The sequence below is a fragment of the Microplitis demolitor genome, chromosome 4 (genome assembly GCF_026212275.2).
Source record: "Microplitis demolitor isolate Queensland-Clemson2020A chromosome 4, iyMicDemo2.1a, whole genome shotgun sequence".
Lineage (NCBI taxonomy): Eukaryota > Metazoa > Arthropoda > Insecta > Hymenoptera > Braconidae > Microplitis > Microplitis demolitor.
In genome coordinates this window covers 19,564,974-19,588,151 of record NC_068548.1, presented here as the reverse complement: position 1 = coordinate 19,588,151, position 23,178 = coordinate 19,564,974, and the positions used below count along the sequence as shown (strand labels likewise).

Here is a 23,178-nt window from a genome sequence, read left to right as displayed (position 1 = left end):
ATCGACACAAACGAATTTTAATAAAATTATTAAATTGCAATTTTGAAATTTCGTGCTGAATTGGCACTACTGCGCGTTGCTGTATTCAACGTGCTAATTTTCGTTTATGTGGGGATGGTTGATGAATCAAAAAATCGATTGCTTTGTATCAACTGACGGTCCAATAGCGTCAGTCAGTATCACCGACAACGGCAGTACTAGTCCAGATTCTTCTTTGTTCTTTACGTTTGAATTGAGACACAGTAGTGCAGTTAATTCACGGAATTATCCATAAAATTTAGTGCTCATAGTAATTGTTTAATTAAAATGTGCAGTGTTTGTAAAATTTAAATTGTTCAAATTGGCTGTGGTGTAGATAAGTGTTGAGTGTTCAGTGCTAGTGTAAAGTGTTGCTGATGGCTGATGCTGATATCTTCCAAGTTCCTGAGCAAAATCATCTGGCATCGTCTGGTGGGAAATAGCAGTCAAGTGACGTTTTTTTAGCTGCAATGCACTTGGAGAAATTTAATTTAAATCTCCAAGTGTATTAGGACACCCTTCTGCATAATATTTCTCCACCAAGGTTTGTTCAAACACTCAAGTGTTTTTTTTTTAATTTTGTGAAAATTATTATTCTTAAGGTACAAAACATTTAGTGCTGCCCAAAGCATTACCGTCATGACGTTAATATGAAAATTATATTTATATTAATATATAATTAACATATCTCATTAATTATTTAATTCAACGTTTAAAAATAATTTAAATAATGATAAATTGAATATAATAATTTCATTAATGAAAATATGAAGAGTATTTAATTTTAAAAAATCTTACAAAAAATTCTTATTTAGTTACATACAAAAAAAGTCAGTAATTTATACTTAAATACTTTAATTTTTTGAATTTTCAATTACAAAGTTCATTCGGCACTGGCTTAGCCCGATTTACGCTGTTTTTAATTCCATATGTAAAATAGATAATGAGACCTAAAAGGAAGGAAAAAAATTGAATAAAATATTTATTAATTAATACAATAAAAAAAAACATATTAATAGTTTACTGACCAATTATCATCCACCCGGCAAATTGTATCCAAGTTATAGAACTCAAACCCCACATTAGAAGAAAGTTGACAAGAATACTTGTTGCGGGTAAAAATGGAACAAGTGGTACCTGTAATAATGAACAAAAAATTATTTAATTTTATTATCTATGGATTGATAGCCATGTAATAATTTAAAAAATTACTATTGACAACTTACTGAAAATGGAATTTTTTTATCAGATGTCGGCTGACAATAAATAAATACAAGTACAGTAATCATTGTAATAATTAGTGTACTAAGTAGTAAAACTGCCCATGCTTCCATATCGATAACGTGTTTTAAAAATTTGATAATAAATCCCGCACACAGAAAACTAACGACAACTATAAATTTAAAAAAAAATTAAATATGTATCAGTAAATTGAAATCTTAATAAAAATATGTGTATTATTGGTAATTATAAATACCGTAAATTGTAACAAGACAAGATACTATTTGAGATGTAAGTTTTGTTGAAAATACTAAATTATTAGCATTTATCAATTGCTTTGCAATATATTTTATTGTCCTGGGCTCTTTAGTTTGTTGTCTTTTGTCAAATATTTCATTTTCTTTGTACCTGTGGTTAGAAATTATCCAATTAAAAAAATACAAACGATAATATACACAATTAATAATTACCGTAAAATGAGAACACATGCGGCAACAATTGAGTATGAAAATAAAGTTCCAAGACTCATCATCTGAGATAAATGTTCCAAGTCAAATATTGCTGAGATAGCTCCTGAATAATTTTTTATGAATATTAAAATTTAAACTCTTAATACTTAAATTATTAATGAAAATGTTGTTACCAGTAAAAAGTCCTGCTAATAAAGTTCCCGTCATTGGAGTATGGAATCGCGAATTTATTTGTCCTAACCATTTGTACAACAATCCATCTTGTGCCATTGCATAAATAATTCTTGGCAAAGGAAACAATGCACCAACCAAACTAAATAATAATAATAATAATAATAATTATATTAATTACTAAGAGTTTAAATTTAAATAGTATATTGTGTGACAAGTGAAACAAAATCGTTTCGATGCTGGTATCATGAAAATAAATTAACGTGTGTGTTCAATTTACCTCGTAGTCAGTCCGCAAAATGCGCCGACACCAACAATATACGTGGCCCAATTCCAGCCGACAGAATCGAACATATAAATGAAAGGAGCTTTATCATTTTGGTCATAATAAGGCAAAACTGTGGTCAGCACCATCGAAATTCCAAAATACGCCAGAAAAACAATAGTCAATGAAGCAACAATAGCTATTGGTAAAGATTTCTTAGGATTTTTTGCTTCTTCTCCAGCAGTTGCTATACAATCAAATCCAATGAATCCATAAAAACATCTCCCAGCCCCTGATATAATACCCAACAAACCAAATGGTGCAAATCCACCATTACCATAATTAACACCATTTTTCTTTGGCAAATTATCAACATTTAGTTTCCAATTCGTTATATCAGCTATTTTTTATTGAAAAAAATTAAATATTAATTTATAAATTCGTAGATAAAATTAGTTAAATCTATTATTAAAAATACCTTTGAATGATCCAGCAATAATAACAAATAATACAATTGCTAAATTAATTAGCGTACAAATATTATTCGTAAGTGAAGACTCTTTCGCGCCAAATGCCAGAGCCACTAGAATAAAAATAAAAATTTAAATTTATATTTAAAGAATTGAACGTAAATAAATTTTCCTGAAATTTTTCTTCAAAGATCTGAATAAATCTGAAAAAGTTTTAAAATAGTTGCTCAATTTCAATTAGAATAAGAGTTTTTATGGCTAATGAAAAATTTTTCATAATTATTTATACTGTTTTAGAATTTTTCAGACAAAAAAAAGTTTCATAACTTTTTTTTTTTCAATACCATCAGAGTAAAAATTGGGAGTGAATTCGGAGTGATTACGGATTTTATTTAAATCCAAATTCATTCTGATACTCGAACTTCCGGAGTTTTTTTTAAATTTACTCCGCATACAGAGTGAATAGGAAGTTTTTTTTCAGCTGAGTAATTTCAGAGTGATCTGGATTTTATTCCAGTCTGCATTCACTTTAATTCAGAGTTTTAATATTGAAACAAACTCCGTTTAGGAGTGAATTTCACTCCGAAACAGATTTTTAATATTAAAATAAATTTCTCTTGGGAGTGAATTTAACTCTAAAATTTACTCCGCTAATTTTTTACAGTGTATTCATAATTTTATCGGAAGAATATTCCCTCAAGAGGAAATAAATTACCTGAAAATGTAACTGTTATTCCAAAAGCAAGAAAATCCAGGTAAGGTGACAAATAATTAATATCAATTTTAGCAAATGATCTGAACGCATTGCTGATAGTCTGCTGGGTAAATTCATCAATATGTCCACTGAGTGCTTTTACAACACTCGCAGCACCAATAACATATTCAAGAATTAATGCCCAGCCGATGATGAAGGCCAGAAATTCCCCAATGGTTACATATGTGTAGACATAAGATGATCCTGCCTTAGGAACTCTGGTACCAAACTCAGCAAAACATAGTCCTAATTAATAATAATCCATTAGCATCAACAGAGTTTGTAAATTTATATTTTTACAATAAAATTATTAAAAAAATTACCAGCGAATATTGATGCTATCGCTGCAACAATAAAAGATATTATTCCAGCAGGACCAGCGTAATCTTTAGCAACTTCTCCTGCAAGAACATAAACACCAACACCAAGAGTTGATCCAATACTCAAAGCTGTTAAGTCTAAAGTTGATAAGCACTTGAGTAATTTTGATTCAGGAGCAGAAGCATCTATCGTTTTTTTTCTTGTCAACGCATTTTTTAATCCCCGCCATCTCAAACTATTTGTTGACTCCGACATCTGAATAATTATATTTTTAATCTAATAATTATGTGGTTAAATTTATTTAAATAGACTAGTAATTTCAAGTTTTTTAAAAGTAATACTTTAAAAATTTTTTCAAACAGATAATAGCAGCACGAATCACTTTAAACTATTTAGTATTTACTCTACGAAGCTTTTCAATCATCTGATAAATTAAGTGTGTGCTAACCGGCGCATTATATTTAATAAATCCAATCTAATTGATCAAATAATTCTTCTCATAGCAAGTTCAACCACTCAGACACTTTCTATTAATATCTTTAATATACATACATTTTTTTTAAATCGCTTATTATTATTATTATTATTATTATTATTATTATTTAAAAAATATAATAGTTATGTTATAACAAAACATACCTTTGGATAATTATGATAAATATTTGAATTTTGAAATTTTAAGTAAAATTATTTTACTTATTGTTAACAATCACAGTCTGTACACACTCGGAGGATATTTTAAAGTGAACATAATTCGTTGGCTTTAAATTAATAGCATGTAGATAAAGAATTAAGAATACTTAAGGTATTACATCAGACTCTTTGGTATTTATTTGGGCGGCAGGAGTGAATAGAAATTTCAAAGAATACACTTTCAAAAATGATAAAGTAAATTTCATACCACAAATCGATAATGTATTAATTACCTGATACCGTTATTTTAAAAAATTATACACTGTAAAAAGAGTGGTGTTAAAATTAAATAACACTCGTGTAAACAGTGTTAAAATATCGGTATAAAAAAAATATAAAATTTAATGAATATTGTCTAGAAAAAATTTTAATTTTGCTATGTATTTATTTAAATGATTAGTTATGTTATATGTAATTTATTTAAAAACTACACAATTTTATGTTCATCATTTCAATCACTAATAATTTAATTCATTAATGAAAACTCTGTTTAACTGTAGTGATCGAGTAAGTAATAATATTGACAAAGTTAAATATTTTCACCACCGAAAAATATTTTAACCGCGGGAAATTTTTTTAACACCGGTAAAGAATGTTTACACCGGCGGTGGTATTAAAATTTAACACCTACACCCTGGACTTACCCTGGTATTTTTTTACAGTGTATATTTTAAACCAACATTTTATTTTTATAATAAATATCATGTTATTTTCTATATTACTATTATCATTATTAAATATAAAATATTTTAGTTTATAAATTTGAACGTTATATTTTTTTCAATAATTCCAAACAATGGAAAAAAAATTGTCATCATTTTTTTTATCAATTTAATGTTTTATGAAGCTATAATTAGTATATTACATTAATTTAGTTGATAAGAAAAAATTTTATTTATGTGCATGTACAAAAATTTTTGAAATTTGATACAGCAGAATTGTAAAATAAAATTTAATTATTTATTTTAATTTTCTACAAGTATTTACTAATATAATTTTTTTTTTTGTTTTTATAAAATTTCGATAATTATTAATTTTATTTGGTAGTTCTTAATAAATGAAAAAAAAATTATATCAAATGTATCTATAAATATAACAGAATGTAACGTTAGGTATAGATTGGTTAAAAAGTAATTAAACTTTATCACAAGTTAATTAAAAAAAATACATAAAAAACAATTTATATGAACAAACTTCAGTTAGTTTCATCTAAAAATATTCAGCATTACTTATTTGAACTGAAACTTTAGTCAACGTAAGCAGTTTTACGTCATTTATTCGTAATAAAAAACAAATTTTTTTGAAATAGAAATATTTCATAACTTGCTTTGAAAGTAAATTGAAGTAAAATATTTAAATAACGAAAACGATTTTTTTTTAAGGATAATTGTTCATAACTTTGATAAAAAATGATTTCGAAAACTTTATTGACTTTTTTCCTTGGATTATTTGTTATAACAGCAATTATGGGTAATATTACTCATCCTCAATGCCGTTCTACTAGTGATATTGTACGTACATATATTAATAACTAATTATTTTATTAAATTATAAATTTAATGTATCATAAAATTAGGGCAGAGCGGGGCTAGTTGATCATAGAAGCAAGTTGTGCAATCGAAATATCTCGAAAACTAAGCAACTTACAACGACAGTTTAAGTGGTGAAAAGAAAGGATTACGGGAGAAGAACATATTGCATGATTATCAATTGCCATCCGGTGCTCAAACTAATTAACAGAATTCTAATTTAAAAATATTAATTGAAAAGAATTAAAAATGATGAAATTCGAATTCTTTTCAATAATGTCAATTCTTTTGTTTGTATATATAGATATACCGTTTGCATAGAGTGACCGCTTCTCAATTCTTTTTAATCAGTATTTTTAACCAGGGAAAACTTTAACGCAAAAAAAAAAACAGGTTTTCAGAATTTTTCTGCTATAGTCGTATAAAAGTACTTTTTCGTAAACGTAAATATTCAAAAATAACTTAATTATTGCTCTTTCAATAATATATGATCATTTATCTTTAACTCTTATCATCTTTTTATAATTTAACTTTAACTTTGTTGCCTCATTTGGGGCTAGTTGAGCAATGCGCACTGAATGCATTAAATGCGTACCGAGCGTTGGTCTAACCTATATGATTGTCTACATGCAATTGTGATAGTGACAAGAATGATTTAATAATTTGGGATTATTAATCATTTAGCAAAATTTTTGCTTTCATAATTAGTCACTACTTTAATTTAATATTTATTTACTTAATAAGTATCCTTCAATATATAATTTTAAATACAAAAAGTGTAATAATAATCCAAAGATTGGGAAATTTTTATTTTATTTGATTTTATTTTAAGTATCAGAGTTAGAATAATAATATGAGTATGCAACAATCATAACAAATTGTATTCAAATGATTTTATACAGTAATTCCGTTTATTTTAGCCATTGCACAACTAGCCTCATACTATGTTCAACTAGCCCCACTAGTGAGCTATTTGGACCCTTTTTACTCTAGGGAGCTTCTTAAAAAAAAATTTTGAACGCCGAGAGGGCGCATGGCTTAAATCATATGCGCCCTTTTGGCCTTAAAAAATTTTTTTTCAATTTCATGTATAAAAGTCTCCAAAACGATTTGTGAAAAGAGTTTCGATTGAAGACCAGCTTTAAATTACTCGAGGATACCTTATAAGCACACCCTAAGTACACTAAATTCTATGGTTTAAAATAATTTTAGAAAATTAAAAAAATTTATATTATAAATTTTACATATTCCGTAGTATATATTTATAAATTTAAAATATTATTTTATTTTTTAGTGTAAATTTGATCACGAATGCTGTTTGCCAAATAAGTGTACATCGTACTCAATATGGAAATTTTGCTACGATAAAGTGCTTGTTATTGATGAACGTCATTAACATACAGAGAATAAATAAAATATAAACAAATAATCAAAGACTCTTATAAATTGTTTATCTTTGATGTTAATAAAAGTTTTACTCCCCAAAAAATACCAAGATTTCTAATTATTGTTAAAAAAAGTATTTCAAAAATCGCACCTGTAGATAATTCAATTTTCTATCCGTGCATATTTTTAGTTCACTCTGTTATTAGAATTTCGGAGTTTTAAAAAAAAATCACTCCTCATACGGAGTAAAAGAAAGTTTGTTTTTTTTTTATCAAAGGGACTTTTTTATCTGGACTTTATTTTACTCCGATTCGTAGTTTTAATATTAAAATAAACTCCTCTTCGGAGTAATTTCACTCCGAGAGGATTAAAGAAATAGTCACCCGCTCCGCATTCACTCCAAATTTAATCCGCGTTCACTTTCCAATTTTTTTTCAGTGTGTATTTAGTTTATTCTAAATAAAAAGGAACTTTGCAATCAGTGTCCTGGCCAAAGACTTACGATAGAATTTTTCACTTCGGAATTAACTGATTTATAGAAGAGTTCAAAAGCAGTAATACGTTTTGATGTATAGGAGAATTTTATTAAAACTTTTTTTAAAAATTCCAATAATTTTATAGAAACATTTTATTACAAGTAACTTTAATTAAATTGATTTTTGCTTCCGTGATCATAAATAATTTTAACTAGGACAACCCGCCGTTCGGATATGACCCCATTCTTTCAAAAATAATATTTATTACAAGTAATTGATTAAATGAAAAACCATTCGAATAGAGATAAAAATGTCTTTATTAATTTTTTTGTTTGTCATCGAAGTATATAAATATAAGCGAATAAAAATAACCACAATATAATATTATTTTACACGAAATATTTCTTAATTATATAAAAAAAAATATAAGACACAAATGTCACAGTTAAATAAATTAAAATACATATCACTTTATTAATAATCGATTCTTTTTCTTTCTTTCATAAAATGTCAAAAAAAAAAAAGAATTTTCCATAGTAAAGAGTTTTCCAGAATAAAAAAATCAATTAATTATACACAATTATTTACAATTTATTATGATTTCCGGTGGGACGATGTTTAAGTTAACCAGAATTTATTTTTCATGTGATGATTAATGATTTAATTTTTTTATAAATCAATAAAAAAAAAAAAAAACAATAATTAAATTAATTTATACAGTCTTTGAATTTTTAAACTTATTAAAATTTTAATTATCCTGATTACATTATTTTATATCGACGAATAATATCGATGACCATAAAAAATAATTTCAAAAATTTTATGGCAGTTATGCATTATTATTTTTTTTTATCTGTCAACTACGATTGTTCTGTTTTCATTTTGCATCTAAATAATATTATTTTTATGATACCAGCATCGAAACTTGAAGTTCCAGTGTCTCTACAGCGAGCCGAAAAAAGCTGATTTCAGTCCAATGCCGCGAATGAATATTAGCGAACGCGTAAATTGTGAATGCCTTTAATAAGCGGGCAGAAACGAACTTGTTTCATTCCTTGGGAAGAAACAGAATATTACACACCTGGGAAGGAAAGTAGGACATTCCAACCCGCGTGTATGATTGCCTACTAAAGCCGAAGACGAGAGTGGAAACGCAGATTAGGACGTTCTGCTTTTCTCCGTGGCGTGAATACAATTTTTCACTAAATCTGCACCCGAAAGTTTAAATTTTTGGCTCTGTAGAAAGAATGGCGCATACGCTAATTTTTATCATTTGTTTTCTCATGCAAGAAAAGAACGACTTTCTTCCCTCTAAGCAGGGCAGAAATTTGAACTTTCAACGCAGGTATGGTGAGAAATAATGTTTCTAACCGCTAACTGAAGGCTTTCGCAATTTAAACTCTGATACTTGTCATTCGTTTAATATTGATTTTAGACCATCAATTTTATTTACGTAAATGACAGTTCTGACTTGGTGATTAAGTTTTATAAAAATTCATGTGAATAATAAATATTATGTATTGTTTCTGCTTAATTATAAATTGCAAATGATAATTTAATAGTGGATGACTCCATTGGTCTTAAGTTAACTTGTGTACGACTAGCTGCTGACACTGAAATTTCGAGTTCCAATGCAGGTAATCATGAAAAATCTAGTGTGTAACTCAAGATAAAACACGATTTCAGACTGCGGCTAATGTCAGCCAACTTCACTCTGGTCTGAAATCGTTTTGTTTCATCCCTTGTCACACAATATACTATTTAAATGGCAGCCAATATTAGCATAAAATATAACGATTATTATTATTATTATTTAATAATAATGTATCTATGCAAAAAAAATTTTAAATAAATTACATTCCATTAATTCGTTGTGCATTCAGGCCCCTAATTATAATAATATATTCATTTTAATTTTATCGTAGTGATTTAATCTCAAAAAATTAAAAATTACTGAATAAATAAATTAAAAAATTAATAGATTTTTATATAAAATAAAAGCACTAAATAAAATATTAATTACATATTTATATATATATATATATAAAAGTTTATAATTTCTAATAAATATTTTTCCGGTACTGATATAATTTTTTAAAATATCCAGTATATTAATTTTATAAAAAAAAAAAAAAATGAATAAAATCTATAAAAAGAATGACTTTAAAATATATATAGTAATAATTCTACGTGACTATATATAATCAGCTCGTAATACAGAAAATACTTAAACTCGTTGCATAGGAGTAATTTTACACGACGTATGGAAAAACTACCTGGGAATTTCTATGATATATATCACTGGTATATAATTCACATTAAATACCAACACATTAATTGTCTACTTTATAATAATAAAGATCCATCAAAATTACCTCACTGATGTAAAGATACTTACATATATTTCTATATGTATGACTAAAAAAAAAATCAGTAAAAAATATAATAATAGAACAAAATAAATAAATAAAATAAACATCTTAAGACGGATGTCGATGTCGTCGGGATACTTTGTCAGCCGAATACTTCCAATTGGTCTGCCAACTTCTACTCCGCCGGTTCCACGAACTAATTTAAATAAACAAACAATTAGCTGTCAAAATAATTATCTTAAGACGTTATTACAAAACAGTTAATTGCTTTAAATATTATGTAAGCTTACTTTGAAACTTTTTTACGTCTCTTATTACTTCCCAGTTCGCTTTCGCGAATTATTTGCAATGCCGATGGTATGAACATGTCTTCTGTTAAAAAAAAAAAAAAAATTCTTGTAATCATCATTTTTAAATATTTAAAATATTTTAATAAGCAGTAAAATTTCCAGTCCTCAGTTTCGTTTAAAAAACTAGAACAATTTTTCTTTCAATTCTTAATGTAAAAAATTTTTTGCGCCAAAAAATTTGTTGTTTCTGTGTGGAAACTCTACTCTTATTTATTAATATTTAAAAATAAAATAATTTACCAAAAGAATTGCTGTACTTTCGTTTAGTTAAAAATCGTTGTTGCTGAATAGTATTAGTTGCAATGGCTTCCTTCGCACTGCCAACAGTACAATCCCTCGTTCCTTTGCACCCTTTCAAATGTTCCAATTGATCATGTAAATACGATCGTTCGGCAGGGGTCAAAGAGCCCAATCTATTCCATTGCTCAAACGGATCAATTCTCAAATTATAAAACGTCGCAAAACCCGTCGTAAATTCACAGTAAAGAAAATTATGCGTTACATTAATAGTACGGACACATGAGTATGTATTATTATTGGCATTCATACAAAAACAGAACGGTCCAGCGTCCCACAGAGGTGCTGTACGCCAATGATCATTATCATGCTCAAAACAATTCATTTTTTCCGTAAGACATTCTTTCTCAAGCTTTGCTTTCTTTTTTAATTTACGTTCTTTTTTACGTAACCGCTCCTCCTTCAGTCTTCTTCTCTCCTCTTTGGCAATCTCCTTCTCGTCTTTCTTTGGCTGGTTGTCCGGCTCGCAGTAGCACTTATGACGTGACTCTAGCGGATTATTCAGTAACGGTGGAAGACGTCCGTTATTGCTCGTTGACGTAATGCCGCTTAGTTTGTGTTTACGATCAGGTGGCTCTAAAATAGTCACGTCGATTCTCGCTGGACCTAAACCAGTGCGATTTCTAATAATCTTCAGTGGTTTCTTAGTTGTCGTTGTCGTTGTTGGTGTAGTTGTTGTAGCAGCTGTTGTTGTTGTTATTGTCGTCGGAGTAGCAGTAGTAGAAGCTGTAGTAGGTGTCGGAGTAGTGGAAACCGATTGTCTGGTAGTTGTTGTAAAATCTTTGACCTGATTCTTCAAAACATCCATCGTTGATTCCTTGTCCTCAGCAATTGGCCAATTTTCTTGCGAGACATTTAAATTAATATTCAAAGTATTGTCATTAATACTATTTGTCAAAAGAGTATTATTATTAATACTTATTTTATTTATTTTGTGATGATGAATTTTTCTTCGCCGCGGTTTCTCTTCTTCATCTACATGTACATCAACATTATCTTTATTTATCTTTTGCCTCCGTGAACTTTTTTTAGTTTTAATAGCCGTCGGGATCGTAGTCGTTCTCGGTAACTCGGTCGTTGTAATTTTCCCCAGAGTCGATGATTCATACGATCGATCAAGTCCCTCGGGTACTGGAGTCTCGGTGCTCTCGTCACTTGTAGAGCTAGATGTTGAAGTAAAACTAGTTGTACTAGAATAATAAACTTGTGTTGATGAGCCAGTAGTTGACACGGGTAGTTTGTCGTGTTTTTTATGATGCCGTGTATGGTTCTTATTATGGTGATGATGATGCCCATTATGATGATGATTATTGTTATTATGTGAATGGTGTTCGTGTGGATGTAAATCATCAACTTCAGCATAATCATCATCTTCTGGTATGAAATGCGGACGTTTATTCATTAAATGCCGTCGTATCTCTTTTAAACTTTCCAACTGCATTCTCATTTCCTTTATCTGTTTTTCAATGGCACGTCGCGACAGCTTCCATTCATTTGGATCTTGATAAACAGACGTCGTACAATTAACACCACCCTTTGGTAATACCAAGCACTTTGGTGAGCTTACTTCTGACCCATTTGACTGGCGTACTTGACTCTGTTTTAAATCATCCAGCTCCTCTTCAATGCTCTCCATAATTTTTGTCACATGCTCGATAGTGTCTTTCTTCGTAACACTTCTCCTGACTCTTCGGTGTCTTTTAAGAAGATCATCAACGTTTACAAATCCTTTAACTACTTTATTTAAGCTCGTAAAGTCAAAGTCGCTGACACTATAGTCAGTTTTTACATCATCGTCATCATCATCATCATAATTATCATCATCATCATCAGCTGTTGTCTCTCCATTGTTTTCGTTAATGCTATTATTAAAATTGTAGTTCGCATACCCGACAAACTTATCACCCATTAAATTTACCTCACGTTTATTTCGCTCGAGCATCCATTCCCGGTTAAGAAGTCTCAGCTCTTCAATAAAGTTTTCATCATCCTCTTCATCAATAGCTCGCCGGTCCCGTAAGTCTATATCCCCATCCTCATCACAACCATCTGATTTATATTCATACTCTGCATCATGTTTTATTTTTTCTTCCTCGACAATACTTCTCTTGCCACGTCTGCCGTTGAAAAATCTCTCAGCGTCGTCATAAAGTCCAGCACGATTTTCACGAGGAAAGTCATTAGACTCGAGTCTCGTGTACACAACGCCGTTTGGTGTAAAGCAAGCACACTTTTTAGAAGATTTATGTACCGTAGAAGTGGTAATTGATGATGCTGTTGTCGTATACTTGCATTTGTGACGTCGCCAACGATGTCCTTCTTTCTCACATCGCCACTTTTGACCAGGAAGACAATTAGTTTGTGCCTCAGGTCTTGAACATTCGTATGCAAGACGCTCGTGCTTTGAATTTAAATTCAATGAAGGATTTACTCCATTATCTAGATGAACATCACCATCTGTAACAAAATCGTTAGCGTTATTTTTATCGGCAATGTAAGACATTCGTGCGAATGCATTCGCAGGTTTATATAAATACGGTCTATGAATAAATATATAATGTATGGATGATATGTATATAAAGTCAGACAGTTGATGTAGATGTGATATATGCATTTATAATGTATTCCCTCGCGTCTAGATATGCGTAACATCTGGCGTGACAGCTCGAGTCAACGCTAGAATGTATACCATCTACATGAGAGTTCGTCGAACAGCATCTGTTACACTCAATCAATCGAACTCTCAACTCTCAGCCTAACTCATACCATCCATTCGCTGGCTATATACTCTCTATCATCGCTCTATTCCATTACACATCCAACTGTTTGAATGTGTCGAACCAATAAAGATTTAATCAACTGAAACAACAGTAGCAACAATACCACCATCGCATACTACAGCAACAACAGTAACTACTACGTACTAGATTCGTCAGTAATTGAATCCTCTAAATCCTCATCATCGGAAATATCTTGATCACTTCCTGTATCATTCTCCAATATACGATCGGCCTCAAATTCAGTATCAGTATCAAGAGCCAGGTCATCTGTGGTTGATTCCAACATTTGTTTTGCCAGGGTCGCGTTCTGTCTTCTTGCTTCACGTGCTTTTGCTTCGGCTATCGACTCTGGAGTTTCCCGGCGGCCAGATGATTCAATCAAAAATGTATCGGGCCATTTGAATTTAGTCCTCCTACCGTGTTTATTTCTAAAATAAAATAAATTTTTGTAGAGTAATTTCGTCATTTTTACTACTGTTTATAGTCTAAATTTGTAAATAAAAAATAGTGTAGTTACGTGAGGAAAAGTTTTTTGAAAGACCTCCCATCCATTTGAGGCGGCGTATCCACTCCGGCGATATCCAAAAAAGTTGGCGCCATATCGATATTCAAAACAATTTCGTCGACTCTGAAAAGTCATTAAATTTTATCTCTATTCATTGAATACTTGTGACTTTTATCGTTATTATTTATTTTCATTTAACTTTTCGGCACACGGGCTGCTTTTTCTTAAAAGGTGAGCACCCATTTCTTTTTTTTCTTATAAAAAGTTAATGCGCGGATAATTTCGCTTGAGGAAATCTTATATAGTTAGATATATATATATATATATATATATATATATATATATATATATATATATATATATTTACATCCTGTATAAATATATATTATTTTTTTATAATCGTCTTTACTCTTTCTAGATAACGTTGAAGGCTTCGCGACGGCACTCTGCCAGAGGAAAGATAAATGGAGAGAGTGCTAGTAGAGAAGCAAGCGGTAGTATTAAAAGTAGACATAGAAGAAGGATATTCTAAAAGCCGGTTTAAAGCGAAGTATAAAATTCGTCTGCCAAAATTCATTTACTTTTTATATTTATTTTATTTGAGCTTTTTTTTTTTTAATCTTCTTTGCGTTCAATTCAGGAAACGTTGCCGTAGATTAAATTTTGTGTACGGATTCTTTATATAAAAAGAACCGTAAGATGAACTTTGAATCATATGAAAAGGGTTTCTTCATTGGTTAAGTATTTATTTTTATAACCATCTAAATAAATGTTTATCTTCATCGTTGAACTATTTCAGCAAATCTTTACAAATTGTTGCGAGTTTTTACAAGAGATAGCTCTATATAGCCAATTAAAAAATAACAAACGAGTTTAACAGAGAAAGAAATAAAAAATTTTTTAAAAATAAAACAATACCATAAAACTAGATAGTTAGGAGTTTTGGATTGTTCCAATTAGTACGGCTAGAGTGAAGTACAAGTAAAACTTTTATTTCTGAAACAGTGAAATGGGAGTTTTGAGGGTAAAGAGCGAGGAGAGAAAGCAACTGGGTAGAGAGTCATATATATGTATGGATGTATGGGTGAAAATTAAATAGAATAGAGATATATATGAAATGGATGAAGAAAGAAAGAGCGAGAATGAATAATCTGGCTGGTTGATTTTCGACGAGTAGCACGAGCGCGTACATTTCTCTTCCTCTATCTACAAGCTACAAACGAGAGAGCAGCTGGTAAATTAATTTGGCTAAATTTAGCTGCCAAACTCGGTGCGGAAACTACGTTATATTAGAGTTGATGTATCTCTCTTATAAAACAGGAAATAATATTTTGTTTCATGAACTGACATTCCTAAAATCTCATATGCGTAATAAGTATACATCTTGTGATATTATGTAATATACATATGCAGGCGGGGGAGGGGGGGGGGGGGGGGGGCAAACGGGTAATTAAAGAAAGTATTTCTCAAATTATCCAGGACTCAAATACGCGAAATCTTTTTTTTTTACTCATATTCAAAGTAAATAGAAACAAATTTCAGTTGTCGAAAAAAAAAAAATTTAATTTTTGCGAGCAAAATGGGTACCCTCGAAAAGGTGAAAAAAAAAGAAATTTCTGGATGAAATGAATTTGATTAAATTAAATTTTTTTGTAAGTAATTTACATAAAGAAAATTTTTTATAAAATTTTGGAGTACTCCGTTTTGCCCTCCCTATATATGTGCAATGTTTTAAATACTCACACAGATCCAGGTGCAATTCCAGGTCCGCGAATAAGACACGGAACACGTACATCAAATTCGAATGGAAAACTTTTTCCTTTAATAAGCCCGAATTGACCCAAATGATAACCGTGATCGGATGTATAAATGATATATGTGTTATCGAGTTCCCCGAGATCCTTGAGCTCTTGGTAAATCTATAAAGTCAAGAGGTCATTGAATATCTTCTAAACATGCAGATGATTTATAATTCAAAGATGTATAACACAAAAGAAAAAAAAAGTAGATATAAAAAATAAACAAACCCTCTCAACTGCCGCGTCAACACTCTGAAGTGTTTGCAGCCTCTTTGTCATCAGCAAATCAGTGAATTGTTTATGAATCGGCTGCATCTTCTGGGTCACTTGCAAAATCCACTGCTTGTCCAAATTTGGAGCATAATCATAAGCTGGAGTGCTAAAAAAATAATGAAATAATAAAATTAATATGAAAGCTGAAACAATGAAAAGTTTGTTTGTACAGAAAATTCAACAACGGAATTAAATAAGCTCTACATTTTCCCAGTAGTTTCATAATTTTTTTTTTTAAGCAACTTTTTTACGAGGGCACTTTATCTAGAGACTGGACAGGCTGTCTAGCTTCGCCACAAAGCTCTTTGTCTACTTCGTCGTATCGTGGCTTATATTCTCACTTGCTCTTGACGCACATCACACCCCAGAAACAAAGCCACATATACAATACGTACAATAAAAGCAATGATTGTTATGTGAGTATTGGTAGTATAGTCTAAGGGAAAACTAGGGAGGAGTAGCGTAGGAGTAAGACTGAGACCGACAGAGATGGAGCGAGAAATGAAATGTAATTCAACACTCACTGATGGGTTGTGACATTGAAGAAGAGTTGGGAAAATTGCGGTGCCGAGTCTTCAGGTCCATGGGGTGCTGGAAAGCTCGCCACAAGCATAACGGGTTTTCGTGCAAAATTGTGCTTGCTCTGACGTAAAAATGCCACGCTGTCATTTGCTATCAAATCCGGATAATAGTCCTTGCTGTACTCAAACCCGTGCTTTATCTTCTTTCCGTTCATATTGACGCTGTAGTTGTAGTACCGTGAGTTCATTATGAGGCCACCCCATTCACGCCAACCCGGAGGGATATACGAGCCATTATACTTGTTCAGATATTTACCGAAGTATCCTGGAACATATAATGCGAACAAAAAAATTTATATAAAGGAGAATCGTTGTTACTAAACTTTTTTTATTTTTTTTCTTATGTACCAAAATATATTCAATTCTTGAGGTGATACTTCGTCAGACACATCTCAAGACTTTTAAATTTCAATGGACCGTGGCGATGAAGGCCAACAAAGGCCACACACATAAATTTATCCACACATACATGTATACATAAATATATATAATATATATAGGGAGACTTTGGCTCTCTGTTGCTGTAATATAACGAGAGCTACAAACTCGGGTCATATATATTTTCTCTCCTTCTCACTAAACTTTTATTCTTCCTACAGCTCACAGTGTGCAGTAGATTTTTATCACGCCTCCTTTTTTCCTCATGTTGTTGCTTACCCTACGGCCAATTTCACCCAACACACTCTCCTCGTTGTCGTCATCATTCTCCTCGTCGTCGTAGTTCTTTGTTAATTTGTCTCACTTTAACCACTCGAGACGAGACTTTTGACACTTTTACTTTGGCGCCAGTACAAAACGTCACGCGATATTAATTAAACTATTTAATTAACTTTTAACTAATTAATTTACTTTTCGGGGTAGAAACAAACAAGAAAAAATATATTTTACATCAAACCCAAAGTAAGTCCATTTAATTATCATAACCCTTTAATTAAATACCTTAAATTAATTAATTAGAGTAATTAATTAAGTAAAATAAAAGACAAACCTGTGCGATATCCAGCGTTGCTTAAGTAAGTAGCGAATGAATGGGGCTCGTGATCTCGTTGCCACTGTGGACTGCTACAATTGTCATTATTAGTAAAGACTTGATGATTATGAACATAACGACCAGTTAAAAGAGAACTTCTGCTGGGACAACACATGGGTGTTGTAACATAAGCATGCCGTAACTCAGCTCCTTCATCTCTTATACGTCTTAAGGTATTCGGCATAAAATTAAGTGACCCTATTTAAATAAAACCATAAATAATAATACACTAGAAAAAATTTACGGAGTGAACCTGGATTAACTCCGGAGTGAATGACTGTTTATTTATTTAATTCTCTCGGAATGAAATTTACTCTGAAAGAGATCTGGAACTTAAGTATTTACTTATTCAAATAAAATCCAGATCACTCTGAATTTACTCCCAATTTTATTTAAATTTAAATTTACTTCGTCACTCAGAGTTCCAGAGTTTTAGAAAAAAATTCCTCCGCATACGGAATAAACAGGAAATTTTTTTTAGGAGAGTGATTTTGGAGTGATCTGAATTTAATTTCAATGCGCACTCACTCTGATCCAGACTTTTTATATTGAAATAAACTTCCCTTAGAGTGAATTTCACTCCTATAAAAAAAACAGTCATGCGCTTTGTATTTACTCTAAATTTACTCCGCAAATTTTTACAGTGTTATAATAAATTATAATTCCAATACATACCGAGTTCAACATCTTGATCATCGGTGAGTATTAATACGATATTAGGTTTTCTTTCACGTTGATAACTTGGTAAAAATGCTGAATTGTGTTGCTGTTGAGTATTGTAATTAAAATTTGAATTTGAATTAATATTTAAATTACCGCGGCTTCGTTGACCGCCGAAAACATCTTCGTTTAATAATTCATCGCGCCTGGCGTTTGATCCAACCACTACCGCGAGCAGCAGCAGCTCAATTGCCTGAAGCAATACCTCCATTCTGCTAATACCAATGATGATTGATTTTTACCTCATATTATTATTTTTAAATTCTGCAATCAAATTATAAATACCGAGTTATTTACGCTGATAAAAAATTTGTCATTTTTTTTTTACTCAGACTAAATTAGTTTTTACTTTCGTGGACTTTGATAAAAACAATTACGATCGCGTTTATTGAATAACGCATCAGTTGAATATTGCATTAAATTACTGCAGTCGAAAAAATAAATAAAGTTTTAAGTACTAAAATTATTACGGTATTAAAATAAATGGATATTTTTTCGAGTTAAATAAAATAAATAAAATTTAAAAGTAATTTAACTTTAAAATTATTATAAGCACGTTTTATCTTAACATTAATATACATATTTTAAAAATAATTTAACGCTTTAATGAGAAAATTACACCAAGAAAATGTCTCTCTTATTTATCATAAAACTTTTAAAACTCATATTTAAATTATTTTTAAAATACTTTACGTAACTTTTTTTTTAAATAAAAATAAAAAAATTATCTAAACAATAATTTGCATAAACAAAAAATATCACAAAAGGATCGAAGATCGTTTTGACAGAGAAAATGACGAAGCGTAAGAAAATAAAATATTCACACCAACAATGAAATTAAAAGGAACCTGACGACTCTATACATATACCAAAGTCCACTTTTAAAAATTAATACAAAAGGATTCATTCAACAACAAGTGGCAAGGTACTAAATCCACTATATAGTAGAATGAGTCGGCAAAAAAAATATTGGAAATCGGATTGCTGAAAATGGCATTGAAGGGACGGGACGTACGTCCGTGGCGGTCTGACGGTGTATCCAAGCTCTTCCTCCCGACGATTCAGCGATGTCAGGTAAGGTACTTACGGGGAACAAGAGGTATACGAACCGGTCGTCGGTTGGCCAAGACAGACAAGAGAAAAAAAATTAGAGTGAAAGACCAAAGTGGGTATATAAGAAAAAGCTTAAGAGCGAAAGAGATAAATAGACAGATATAGACAGAGATAGCTGCCATATCCTATATATATATATATATATATACATTTTACAAAAGCATCGGTATAGTGATACTGATGCCGCAGCATAGCATTCCACGTGCCTTGTTCTCTGTACTTGTTTTTACCAAATTGCAATTTGATCATGTTCCAAAGTACCAAGTGGACTTGTATTAATCAACGTGATGATACGCGATGAAATTTTTATCTACTCCAATACGCTATCAGTAAAAAATATTAAACACCAATAGTCCATAGTGGAGTGCAAAGGTTTGCCATAAATAAAAAAAAAGTTTCCTGCTCCGGTATATAATGTCAAGATCTATAAATAACAATTGTTATAGACCAATGAGCATAACGACAAATGGTTTAATATTATGTAGCAGCAGTTACGAGTTAACGATACACGTAAACGCGGCAAACATTAATATGAGTGCAAGAGTAACTTAACAACAGAGCTATTGTTTCGATCATTCAGGTCATGCTTAAACGTTTATACTATATGTACTAACATTCCAGTACACAAGAGATAACACGTCATATCATGGTTTAAATAACGGTTTTACATGACACTGTGTTATATATATAATACATAGTCCGGTGGTTATTGACTTGACTTGACTTAACTTAACTTAACTTAAAGTTTATGCGCTTTAGTTTTATTTTTGTTGCACGCCGGTTTTACCGCATGAATAATCAAACTCGTAATGATTAATTATACATAAAAAAAAGTGGGCATTAATGTATTGTATTGCACAAAATACATTATGCGTAATGTACTATTGCGCAGAGTATTACAAAGATGTATAGATAATAGTGTAATGGAAAATTGAATACAAAAGATGAATGGCCTTTTAGATGTCAATTGTTGAGAAAGTCGTTGGCCCAATGTCGCATTGCAGCCATCATATAAACGCTCGTTCAAATACTCCTGCTATGTTACTTATGTTGAAGGAAAATAAAGAAAAAAAAAATTGTTTTATTTATATGTCTATATCTATATATATGTGAATCGTTTTGGATGAGTGAGCGTAAAAATCAATGCGACATATCCTGCTAAATTATTATTATATATATTTATATTCTATATATAAATTTTAAAAGATAAAATAAACCGGACTCGGTTATTCAACTGACACTTTATTTTAAATCCGAAATATTATTAAATGCAAATCTGTGTTTATTTTTTATCTCTAGATCTGTATATATATATATATATATATATTAGGATTACAATTATACATTTTATGTGATAAAAAAAATATGACACTCATCGGGATTTACTGGAGAATTAATAAAGTGTTACGGTAAGACTACCGTGTAAAGATTAAAATGAATGTACGCGATATATGTAAACAATGTGGAGTCCATATATATAAATGTATGCATATATGTATATGTATATTTAAATATATACATATATAGGTATGCTGGATTTCCATTTCATGGCCAATTGACTTTGCATGCGAGCGGTTTGAATGACCCAATTCTACTTATCGTAAAATCTACTATTACCAAAATAATATATAAGTATTTTTAGAGATAATAAATTAAATTTAAATTTATGACACATGTTTTATGTTTTATGAATATTGTATTTCTTAAAACATATATTTTTTTTTATTTTGTTTTGTTTTGTTTAGATTTTTCGCGGTAACTTTTTTTAAAAGACCAACACCTCGTGCGTCAAATATAATCTTGATGCTGACATTTTAATATTGTAAAAACATGGTTACAAATAGAAAAAAAAATATATATATAAAACATACGGGTAGACACTCACCCACAAATGTTCGCTCAGGGACAAGTTTTTTTTCGTTAGTTGCTTTTATCTCGATAAATTGATGTGGGAGCGCGAGAATTGACACTTTACACTTAACTAATTTACAAAAAAAAAAAAAAACTTAATTTATTTTTTAAATATTGCGTCTATTATTTTTACTTATGTATTTTTTTAAAAATGTTATCAATATCACGATAATGGAGCGAAAAATTGAAATTAGTAAATTGGAGCAGCGAAAAAAAAGTTAAATTTTTTGAATTCTAAAGTTCGGATTTTAAAAATTTGAATTGGAGTTAATGTTAAATTGTTGTTATTTATTATTTTATTTAAAAACACGTGGATAATTTAAAAATGGACCTAGCAACGCTAGGCTACGATGTGGCCTCGTCGATGGTCGCGACGAAACTAAAGCGTGAAGCCAAAGCCAAAGTTCCTGAGTTGACTCCGAGTCGAGAGTCGTGAGTATCTGATCTCTGAGAATGGAGTAAAGAAGAGAGAAAAGTGTATAATGGAAGAGGATGATGTTTAACGCAAGTATATACTCTCCTGCAAGTACATATTCAAAATATTTACGGGTATATATGTATGTTTGCATGTGTGATGATGGTAAAAAGAGAACTGGTATAGAAGGTATGAAATGGAAACAGCTGCTCAATCGTCTCGCAAACTATAAACTTCACATATATATATTATTATATTTAACTATATACATAATATAATAGTGTATATAAGTAATTGTATAAGTACAAGTATTTAATATTACATGTTAAGCTTATAAATACTATGCACATATATATTATACCGGCGGGAAATAAATTTTTACTTAATAAAAAATCTAGCGTTTATATATGTCTACATATATTTTATATAAGCATGGATGGATCTTGGATGTATAAAAGAATTTTTGCACTTCATCACCTGCAAAGGTTCTTGTATTATATAGCGGAAGAACAACTATTTGAGAGAGTAGAATAATCAGACGTTAAAGCATTTTATAAAAGTTAACACCTGGAAAAAAAAAGAATACCATTTTTTTTTAATTCTTTTTTTTTTTATTTGTTTGATGTATATTGTAAAAAATCGGGAGTAAATTCGGATTTTATTTGAATCCGAATTCACTCCGTCACATGATACTGAAATTAACTGACGTCTAATAATTTTTTGACTTTATTCAAAACGATAAATTATAAAAAAAAAAGATATTTTAAAAAATTGCATCTGTACTTTTTTGAGTTTTCTAAAGGTACATATTTTTAGTTTATTTTTTTTGTAATTGATTGGTTGGAAAAAAAAAAATTCCAGAAAAAAAGATAATCCTGTAGTAGACAATTAACAATTTTCGGATTTTTTTTTAACAAATCAATTACAAAAAAAAAAAAAAAAAAAAAAAAAATATGCACATGTAGAAAATTTAAAAAACTATAAGTGCAATTTTTCAAAATATTTTTTTTTTTTTTTTAATTTATCTTTTTGAAAAAAATCCAAACATTATAAGACGTCGGTGAACTTTGAGATCATTCCGTCACTCGGAGTTCCGGAGTTTTTTTAAAAATCACTCCATATAAGGAGTAAATATGGAGTTTATTTTTCCAGCGGAGTGATTTGGATTTTAATTAAATTCGCATTTACTCCGATTCGAAGTTTCAGTATAAAAATAAACTACCCTTGGAGTGAATTTAACTCCAAGGGGATTGAATAA

The 23,178-nt window shown here is 30.2% G+C and overlaps 2 protein-coding genes and 1 long non-coding RNA gene across 6 annotated transcripts; 1 reads left to right on the top strand and 2 right to left on the bottom strand.

Annotated features, from left to right (window-relative positions):
* Nucleotides 1-807: 807 nt before the first annotated feature.
* On the bottom strand, nucleotides 808-5,090 carry LOC103568190 (cationic amino acid transporter 2). 3 transcript variants are annotated; one of them, XM_008544934.3, is made up of 12 exons: nucleotides 5,028-5,090; nucleotides 4,330-4,616; nucleotides 3,693-3,945; nucleotides 3,331-3,615; nucleotides 2,624-2,728; nucleotides 2,161-2,545; nucleotides 1,883-2,022; nucleotides 1,710-1,812; nucleotides 1,496-1,647; nucleotides 1,245-1,411; nucleotides 1,047-1,155; nucleotides 809-968 (listed from the first exon to the last, which is right to left on the bottom strand). In XM_008544934.3, exons 3-12 carry the CDS (start codon nucleotides 3,943-3,945, stop codon nucleotides 889-891), a joined length of 1,779 nt encoding a protein of 592 aa, XP_008543156.1. In that variant the 5' UTR covers nucleotides 4,330-4,616; nucleotides 5,028-5,090; the 3' UTR covers nucleotides 809-888. The 3 variants fall into 3 exon arrangements, with proteins under 3 accessions (XP_008543158.1, XP_008543157.1, XP_008543156.1); XM_008544936.3 differs by lacking the exons at nucleotides 4,330-4,616; nucleotides 5,028-5,090 and adding an exon at nucleotides 4,032-4,209 and having other exon boundaries at nucleotides 808-968; nucleotides 3,693-3,966; XM_008544935.3 differs by lacking the exons at nucleotides 4,330-4,616; nucleotides 5,028-5,090 and adding an exon at nucleotides 4,032-4,209 and having other exon boundaries at nucleotides 808-968.
* Nucleotides 5,091-5,540: 450 nt separating this feature from the next.
* LOC103568191 (uncharacterized) lies at nucleotides 5,541-7,414 on the top strand. 2 transcript variants are annotated; one of them, XR_548852.2, is made up of 3 exons: nucleotides 5,541-5,638; nucleotides 5,766-5,894; nucleotides 7,207-7,413. It is a non-coding gene; the product is annotated as an uncharacterized LOC103568191 (long non-coding RNA). The 2 variants fall into 2 exon arrangements; XR_548853.2 differs by having other exon boundaries at nucleotides 5,597-5,663; nucleotides 7,207-7,414.
* A 1,069-nt stretch (nucleotides 7,415-8,483) lies between these two features.
* Nucleotides 8,484-21,870, bottom strand: LOC103568192 (extracellular sulfatase SULF-1 homolog). Its single transcript, XM_008544937.2, has 11 exons — nucleotides 21,480-21,870; nucleotides 18,437-18,745; nucleotides 17,720-17,959; nucleotides 16,675-16,996; nucleotides 16,106-16,256; nucleotides 15,822-15,997; nucleotides 14,091-14,201; nucleotides 13,718-14,001; nucleotides 10,737-13,250; nucleotides 10,437-10,518; nucleotides 8,484-10,342 (listed from the first exon to the last, which is right to left on the bottom strand). Exons 2-11 carry the CDS (start codon nucleotides 18,690-18,692, stop codon nucleotides 10,255-10,257), a joined length of 4,224 nt encoding a protein of 1,407 aa, XP_008543159.1. The 5' UTR covers nucleotides 18,693-18,745; nucleotides 21,480-21,870; the 3' UTR covers nucleotides 8,484-10,254.
* Between the last annotated feature and the right edge of the window lie 1,308 nt (nucleotides 21,871-23,178).